The sequence below is a fragment of the Pundamilia nyererei genome, unplaced genomic scaffold (genome assembly GCF_000239375.1).
Source record: "Pundamilia nyererei isolate P.nyererei 1_Seehausen unplaced genomic scaffold, PunNye1.0 scaffold00136, whole genome shotgun sequence".
Taxonomy (NCBI): Eukaryota; Metazoa; Chordata; class Actinopteri; order Cichliformes; family Cichlidae; genus Pundamilia; species Pundamilia nyererei.
Genome location: NW_005187537.1, coordinates 361490 through 369683, shown reverse-complemented (window position 1 = coordinate 369683; position 8194 = coordinate 361490). Strand labels below are relative to the sequence as shown.

General features: G+C 42.7%; 2 protein-coding genes across 2 annotated transcripts; one reads left to right on the top strand and one right to left on the bottom strand.

Moving 5' to 3' along the window:
* Nucleotides 1–1830: 1830 nt before the first annotated feature.
* LOC102212661 (arginine vasopressin-induced protein 1) lies at nt 1831–5089 on the bottom strand. Its single transcript, XM_005743825.1, has 3 exons — nt 4885–5089; nt 3420–3783; nt 1831–3336 (listed from the first exon to the last, which is right to left on the bottom strand). Exons 2-3 carry the CDS (start codon nt 3767–3769, stop codon nt 3084–3086), a joined length of 603 nt encoding a protein of 200 aa, XP_005743882.1. The 5' UTR covers nt 3770–3783; nt 4885–5089; the 3' UTR covers nt 1831–3083.
* A 222-nt stretch (nt 5090–5311) lies between these two features.
* Nucleotides 5312–7061, top strand: marveld1 (MARVEL domain containing 1). The gene has a single exon (XM_005743824.2). It carries the CDS (start codon nt 6044–6046, stop codon nt 6527–6529), a length of 486 nt encoding a protein of 161 aa, XP_005743881.1. The 5' UTR covers nt 5312–6043; the 3' UTR covers nt 6530–7061.
* The last annotated feature ends 1133 nt before the right edge of the window (nt 7062–8194 follow it).

Here is an 8194-nt window from a genome sequence, read left to right as displayed (position 1 = left end):
GGAAAGCAATGCAGAAAAACGGGCAACAGATTTGAAATCTGGGTTTCTCCTGGAGAAGCATCAGAAAGGTGTTTAGGGGATATAGAAGACAGGTTGCAGGTAAATCCGCCTCATGATCATCACAAAACAGGATTGCATCGAGATGCAATATCAGTGATGGAAGTCCAGCTTTAAAGGGGAAAGTCTCAAGTGTGCACCCAGTTATGCGCAATTTGTAACTGAAATGGAGCAACAGAGAGTTCTCATAAATACCGAGAAGGATCAGAGTGCACATAAAAATGTTTGTGGACTGAACAGCTTTTGGGTGGACTGCTAAATATGAGAATACCTGACTGTACAAACATTGGAGATAAGTCAGCTGAATGCATAATATAAACCTCAACACGCTGTGTACGGTTTTGGAATGAGGGCCAAAAATACATGCCATTTGCAAATGCCCTGAAACATTGCACAGAAAAGCCTTTTCTCTGTTATTTCTCATTAGCTGTTGAATTTGACTCAGAATTTAGGGAGCTTAAAGATGTTTCATTTATATGCACATAACTTAGAAAACCGCTCGTTGTGCATGTTGCCTAAAAGGAAACAATACCACAAAGGAATCTGACTTTGCCACCACATTGCTATTGTGTACAGAATTGCAATAACTAGCACAGAAATAGAGATGTCAGCATGATTAATTGTGTTCTGCAACTCTTTTAAAATTTAACCTAGATTTAGATGCTAAATATACCAAATTCAAACATCTCGATGCACAATTTAATTCATTTCTCTAAGCAGTGAAGTGATTTCTGGGGTTCTGATCCATTATTTTTTACGCTGCTACCTCTTTAGCATCAAAGACTGGATCCTGGTGCACTTATTAAAAAATGGTTGCAATTCTAGTTTTCACTAGACCCTATTTAGCCAACCCGCCATACCTAAGACCGGTTTTGATATTTAATTCAGTCTCAGGGTTTCCACTGTGTTCAAATGCCACGCTAGGGCTCTGCTTTTAATCATACCTAAGTAAGAATACAGAAGTGCTCATTCTGCAGAGAAATTATAGATGTGACCATAAACACTAAATCTAACGGCAGCTGTATGCTGGATCATCATTCCACCTTCCCTATACAGTCATAAGATTTAGGTACTAAATGAAAAGCTAAGAAAACTTGTATGGGCACTAAAATTTTCCGTGCAATAAGCTCATTTTAGTACAACAAGGTGAGAAGTTCACCGAAGAGAGGATTAACTCTGAGCCAGACTCCTGCTTTCTCTGTACTGAGGAGTCAGCTGAGGTTTCAGCTCCTATGAAGCAGCCCCATAGATGCCTCAGTTTTGCCTCAGTAGGAGTTAGGGGGGAAATGGAGGCGAAGAGGACATCTGGTGGATACAGAGTAAATGTGATCCTTCACACAATCTGGAAGATAAAGTCCTTCCTGTACTACTCTGTGGTATCTGTGTGAGCACAAAGACACTGGGTGGTGGGATGGATTAAAAATCAAAGTCTCATGGGCACATGTCAATTTTTCTTTCTTCTTTTAAATTGTTGAGAAAATGAATGACGTAGATTTTTTTTAAATAAACTGAAGCATAGACAGACGTACACACCAGGACTGCTACCCTAACACTTGGATACTCCTTATTAAAGACTGGAGAAGCAGGATTGTCTGTTTGTCTAATAAAATTAGTCTGACCTTTAAGTTCATGAAAATTTTAATATGCAGTGAAAGTATGAGCGACATAACCATGCTCAATACAGCGCTTTAACTACAAAGTAAACCCTTTGGCGCCATCTAGTGACTGAAGGTCGTGAACGCTGCTTTCACAAATACACAAATACACCAGGGAGAAAATACAAAGACTTTATTACTAAAAATCAAAAATGACAATTTCAGTTTCCAGCCATCTGACGAGGTTTTATATTCATCGGCACAGTGGGATTTCACACTGTGAGCTTAAACACTGCTTTTTCAAGTTTGCCTTTCCCTGCGCAGCGAGCATTGCACTCAAAATGTATTATGTTTGACTACCTGACACTTTAAACAAATGAAGCTTTGGTGAAAATTCTATTCAATACACTGGGCATCCCTCCTCTTTATTCTATTATTTATGCTTTGATCTGCTTAACCACTCCCTCCAGAATGTGCCTCTTGATTTGTTTCTGGTGGCGCTATATGTGAGCTAATCAGTCTGCTGTGGCTACTTTTTAATGTATATGCTTCATTCACTCTTTTAAGCCTTTGATTATCCAGCCTGCATCTCTAAATCTCTTTTATTCCACCATCTAGACACTCAAGCATCCTTCCTCTTTCTATTTACCTAATTTCTGTGTTGTCAGACTTAATAAACATCTTATGCATTCTGTACTTATCTCTGCTTATTGAAGCACAAATCAAGGACAAGATAAACTGGTGGAGCAGTTCAGTCAATGTAACATTTGACTCATTCACTCTGTACAATGACGGGAGTCCAGTGTTATTCCTACTTTTCATAATATTTATAATGTAGTGTAACGTACCACACTCGTGACTCCGGAACATGGGGGGTAAAATGCACCTGATCTTGGTTGTGTGACATTTTCCTTTTTCAGCATTGGTTAGTGTAAATACAAAATTTGAACATTAACATATTTTCAAGCTAAATTACAAACATATAAACACGTGTGCATACATAAAGTATATAATATAGAAATACATATAAGCCTTCTGTTGGTACCGAAAGTGTGACTTTGCAATATAGTTAAATCGTTTTATAACGGGTTGTCCGGATACTGATTTCTAAAGGGAAACCACTTAAACTCATATCAGCAATAACAAATTGTCAGTGTGCCTGGTTAGTGTGGCTGGTAGGATGCATTTAAGAAAACACAAGGCAGTTATGGAGAGCCATTCACTGTAAAAAGGTGTGAGATACCTTCAACCACTCACAGGTTTGTACTGAAATGTTCAAGTGGATGTGTAGTTCAGGTGTGCCACAGGGCAGATCCTGCCAATAAGACACTTTGGTATTATGAGAAACTTTTCCGTTATTAGTTCCACCTAAAACTGCCACTGCCTGTGCCTGTGTTATATTTCAACCCCGTTCCAGTTTTGACTGTGAAGTCAGTGGAGTATTCGGTGTAGGTATCTCTCTGGTTTGTTCTCCCCTCCTCTTCTCAGTACTGAATTGGATCTGACTGGTTTCTCGGGTGTCATTGCAGGGTCCTGGCTCTCATTTAGTACCACTGAGGACCCTACTCTTCCTGTTCCTACTGAGGTGTGTCTTCGGGGCTCTGGACTGCTCTGTGCTCCTGCCTCAGAATCACTCTCCTCGCTGGGATCTTTCCCCTGGCTGCTTGGTGAGCTCTCCCCAATCCTGAGAGACAAAAATTCCTTTCAGATTCACGTAACTGAAAGGTTGAGTTTTTTGAATATGTGTTAGGTTAGCAGTGTTTCTACCTGAGGTGGCTGAAGGCACGCAGCCAGTGTGTGCCCAACGCATCCCTTCCATTAGTCCTTAGCCCTTTGTGGTGGCTTCGGGCCCTCAGTCCTATTAAGGCCTTAGCAAGTTCAGCCTCATCTCCGTGGCCCCAAATTAACTGGGCCCTCTGCTCAGCATCCTGGTCCCCTGCTGCCCTGAAGAGCCTCTGGAGCTGCCACAGATTCACATTGCTGAAAATGTTCGCTGACCCAGCCTTTCTGCTCCTCCTCTCAGACAGACGCCACAATGTGGAACGGCCCGCCAACATGGAGGAAGAAGGTGAGGCGGGTCCACTATCCATCCAGAGAAACACAGGCAAAGGTGGCATACACGGGGTCTATGCTGTGGAGAAGGAACGGAGAGTTTCAGCTCTGACATGAAGGGTGCTTAGGTTCTTAAATTCAGATTTGATTTAAAAAAAACAACAACAACAACACAATGGTCATGCCATGTGGAAATCTACAGCTGTCAAAGCACCTGGCAGTCAGCTGTGAGTCTTGAAGTTTGATTCTATAATCCTTCTTTAGGAAGTGAGTGACAGGCTGCACGTCAAAGCCCATTAGACTGCAGATGGTAACCTTGTCTTGCTTTCACATACAGTGAGCTTCTGAGTGGGATACTACCAGATAGATAAGTCATCAAGGTCATGACTGATCATGGGTCAGAGCACTCACTTCAGTGACCTCAATAAAGGTGTACTTACCGCCTTCCTGCACAGCTTTCATCTGTAATCCATCTAATAGAATTACTTGTTTAATCCAGCCTGCATTTGTTCTGTTTAAGTCCAGCATTATTTATGTACATTAATGTCTCAGATGTATCAGCTCCTGGCCAGGAAGGAAATTCCCCACACTCTATGAACCAAGTTTCATTCTGTAAAGGTCCACGTCTGCTTTCCCTGTTACACATTAACTATTTTGTTCCACATGTTTCATAACCGTAGAAGCCTCGGACAGTTTCCTGTGCTCTGTGAGTGTGTGTCATCACAGCCAAACTATAAACAAGAATTCACATTGTAAGCTACTTTGCATGACATCCAAACACTGACGCTGCGGTGTGCGGCTTTAACGCAATGTCGCACATCTACAGAGCTGTTTAGCGTTCGCTTTAAAAGTAGGTTACACCAACCCAAACCCAAAGTCACTGACTTCTCCTTTCATTCCCCGAGCTGCGTTTACTGTTTGCATAACAAACAGCTGCGGATCACTGGTGCAGACAACCTACCGGGTCGCTTTCAAAATGAACGCTTCTAGAAAAAGTTCAGTTGATCCTTGAAATAACCTTGTTTTTTAAAAAATAAAATAAAATAAAATAAAGCAACATGCATGCAGAGAATAAAAAGTAATAGCCCTAATCCGCGCTGTGTTCGCTGCCCTGTGGGCAAAAGGCAGCAAACAAGAATCTCATGAGAGTCATGTGGACAATAAAAAAGCTTCTGCTTACCCGGAGATGATACCGAAATGTTCACTTTTCTTCTATCGCATCTCTCTCTTTCTCTGCTTTGTATTCATCGGTGTGCCTATTCCACTCAAAACTACTCCAGCCGCTGCAGGACCGGGTTTGCCCAGCCTCCGCGATCATTAAGTGTCCTCGGTCTGGCTGTCAATCACAAATAAGATCTGAAGTATATTCTACTCCAGCCTGTCTGGGCTTGGTCAACGTTTTCGCTCCACCAATTCCCGCTTTAACTGGGTGGGACATGTCATTGGTCCCGCCTATTGGCCACGTAGGGCGTGCGCACTGAAATCCATTGACGTCAATGAGCCTGGCTGGCACGAGAAGCATCTGTCAATTATGCGAGAAAGAAGCAACATGTGATAATCCTGCGCCTTACACACGTAAACACAGTGACGCAGGGGGCTCATAAACACTGGTGCTGTACGAACAGACGGTGTATTATCATGGCATGTTAGAGCGGAAAGGCAAAGTGGAGAACAATGCCACATCTGGATAATAAAGAAGAAAAATAAGCGCTTCCCGCTGGTTACCTATTAAACAAGGGCTTGGCACAACGGGTAGCCTATATTTTTGATCTGGCAGATTTTAGACCGGATGCCCTTCCTGACGCAATCCCAAAGGGATGTGTGTCTCCTCCTGGAATCGAGGCATGGATTTTTCAGCCGAAAGAAACTAAAGTTTCTTGGCTCTAAAGTTGAAGCGTCGAGGTTTGATGTTTGTACATGCATGTTATACATTCCGTCACACTGGTATATAAAAAGGGGAACTACACGAGGAATCTATCAGCGGATGGGTGAAGTGTTCGTTCAGTCCAGCAGAGGAGGAGCAGGCTTTGAATTACAGGCCACCCCCTATCCATCTCCCAGCCCCCCTACACAGATGCAACATTCAACGGAGGAAAAACGGAAAAGACGAAACACACAAGAAGGTTTATCATTTCAAAACTCCGGAGCTGTGGAAAGAACAGAGAGTTCCTTTTTAACCCCACACTCACCCGCTTTTGTCCCACCAGAAGCCCGGCCCTCCAGGCCTTTTATTTTCACACTTTGCCCATCTTTTCCCCAGCTGTTTGCAGCTGGCAAAAAAGCACCCGCCCTGTTCGGGAAAAAGTGGACCGAGAGTGACCGGAGGAGGAGAGAGAACGATGCCACCCGAACCTCCCCAGCCGCAGGTGAGGGGGAACATCCTGAAGTTCCTCAGGAGTTTTATGGGAATTACGCGGATCCTGCAGATCGTGTTCGGAGCCTGCCTGTGGGTAACCATCGCCGCCAACAAATACGGGGGGTCTATCCACTTCGTGCTGTTCGTCGCTGTCTTCTTTTGGCTCCTCACCCTGGCCCTTTTCTTCCTCACCCTGCTGGACAAGCAGGACCTCGTGCCTTTGCTGGGAGGGGATCGCTGGTCGTGCACCAACCTGGCGCACGACGTGGTCGCCGCGGTGCTCTACCTGCCGGCCATTGGCGTCATGTTCCACAATACCAATCGAAACTCATTCTGCAACTTGCCTCAGTACATCCATCCATGTCTGTACAAAGTCTACCTGACAGCCGCTGTGTTCGCCTGCTTCTGCTGGCTGGCTTACCTCCTGTCCGTTATTTTTGGAGCGTGCAGAAAGTGTCAAAGAGGGTGAAATGTTGAGCAGCGTGGAAGCTTAAGGGTGGTCATGGCAAGATGAGGAATAGTTAACGTCACTGTAATTTCACTCAGCGGTTACTCTAATCTCTGTTTTCTCCTCTCTCTTAACAATCCACGGTGGTGGTGAAACAGGATCGGCCACCGTTTTCTCGGTGTGTGTTTGATGGTTACTAACATGAAAGAGACCTGTTGGTATGGTGGCTAAGTGCCGTGTATTGTCTCCTTGTTAAACTCAACAATAGCCTTTGTAGTTATGAAGACTCTTATAATATTAATGTATGGACTTGTTATTGTGGCCTAGCAGTATATTTAGTGGTAACAGTGAAATGGCCTTAACATAGCCTACATTTTGCAGATTACGGTACTATTGATACTTGTTAACAGTCCACCTTAAACTTTTTTTAAATAGAATTGCTACAGTTGTTTTAACAGGGGTTTATTTTCATTACCTTTTTAAATATATTTTTATGTTTACTTATTTTTTACTAAAAGGTTGGACTGAAAAATCAGTTTGTTTGTTTGTTTGTTTGTTTGTTTGTTTGTTTGTTTAAATCAGTGCCTTCTGTCCGAATGCTGTATACTCAACAACAAGGTGATAACAACAACTCCACAACACAGATGTGACTGGTGCTACAGTGTGTATGCTGAACAAAAACCTTTATCAACAGTTCATTGTGTAAAAATCCAAAGAGCAAAAATTAGGCTTTTATAATAAAGACTAGTCAGTCAGTGAGCTCTTTCTTTCATTGTGATCGTGTATCAGTGCTTTCAGATAAGCTGCTTCAGGACATTGTTTTAATTAAATCTGGAAACAAAACCGGATGAAGAGCACACACAGCACCGAGCCTTTTGTGGTCTTTTTTTTTTCTTTTTTAAATGAAACACATAATTAGAGCTGAACAGCAATGGAACTTCCTTTCAGGAGATTAAAGCGTCGGCCAATCAGCAGGGATCATTTACATGCTATGCCACAAAACCACATGAAAGACATCAAACCTTAGACCTATGTGCTTCTTGAAGTAAAATGACTCATTCGAAGGGGCGCAAACAGAATGCATGCGCTGTAGGATAGAGTTGTCTGGGAGTTATCCTACTTTGCAAAAGATGTCTGAGTGCGTGTGTTTAGTCTCGCGTGAACAATAATCTGGGAAGAGGCTTGTTCTTACCGGAACAGTCTGTTGGGGTTCTGGAGGTGGGCTAACATTCAGCCAATGAAAATAAAGCCCAGTGAGTTAGAAGATGATTTGATGTCTCATATATTCCAGTCAGCATACAGTTCCTAAAAACATGCTGCAGACAAGTTGCTTGAACAGCACCTAAAACTACATTCTGGCAACTTTTTGACCACCTTTATTCAAAAGAGGCTGATTTGTACTGATATGCTGCATCCTCATTGCTGATATGTAGTTAAAAAAACACAAACACACACTTTTCCTTTTTTGGACTTTACTTTTTTTTGCCTTGCATACTGGCAACAAACCATGATGAGTTTTTCTTGGAGAGGAGCGCAAGGATGAAATGTCGTATTATTACCGCTCCAAATTTTAGCATCAAGTGCCAGAATAAAGGCAACAGCCATGCAGTTAGTGGATTATAGATCAGCAGTACAATTGAATTATTATCTGAAAAAGAGCTGAAAAAAAATGCTTTTGATTTTGGG

What these genes read in the sequence shown, in the direction of transcription:
- LOC102212661 (XM_005743825.1), bottom strand. Translation starts at nt 3,769, where the DNA reads ATGCCACCTTTGCCTGTGTTTCTCTGGATGGATAGTGGACCCGCCTCA. An exon ending in CGTGCCTTCAGCCACCTCAG is followed by an intron (nt 3,337 to 3,419) that starts GTAGAAACACTG and finishes TTTGTCTCTCAG; the next exon opens with GATTGGGGAGAGCTCACCAA.
- marveld1 (XM_005743824.2), top strand. Translation starts at nt 6,044, where the DNA reads ATGCCACCCGAACCTCCCCAGCCGCAGGTGAGGGGGAACATCCTGAAG.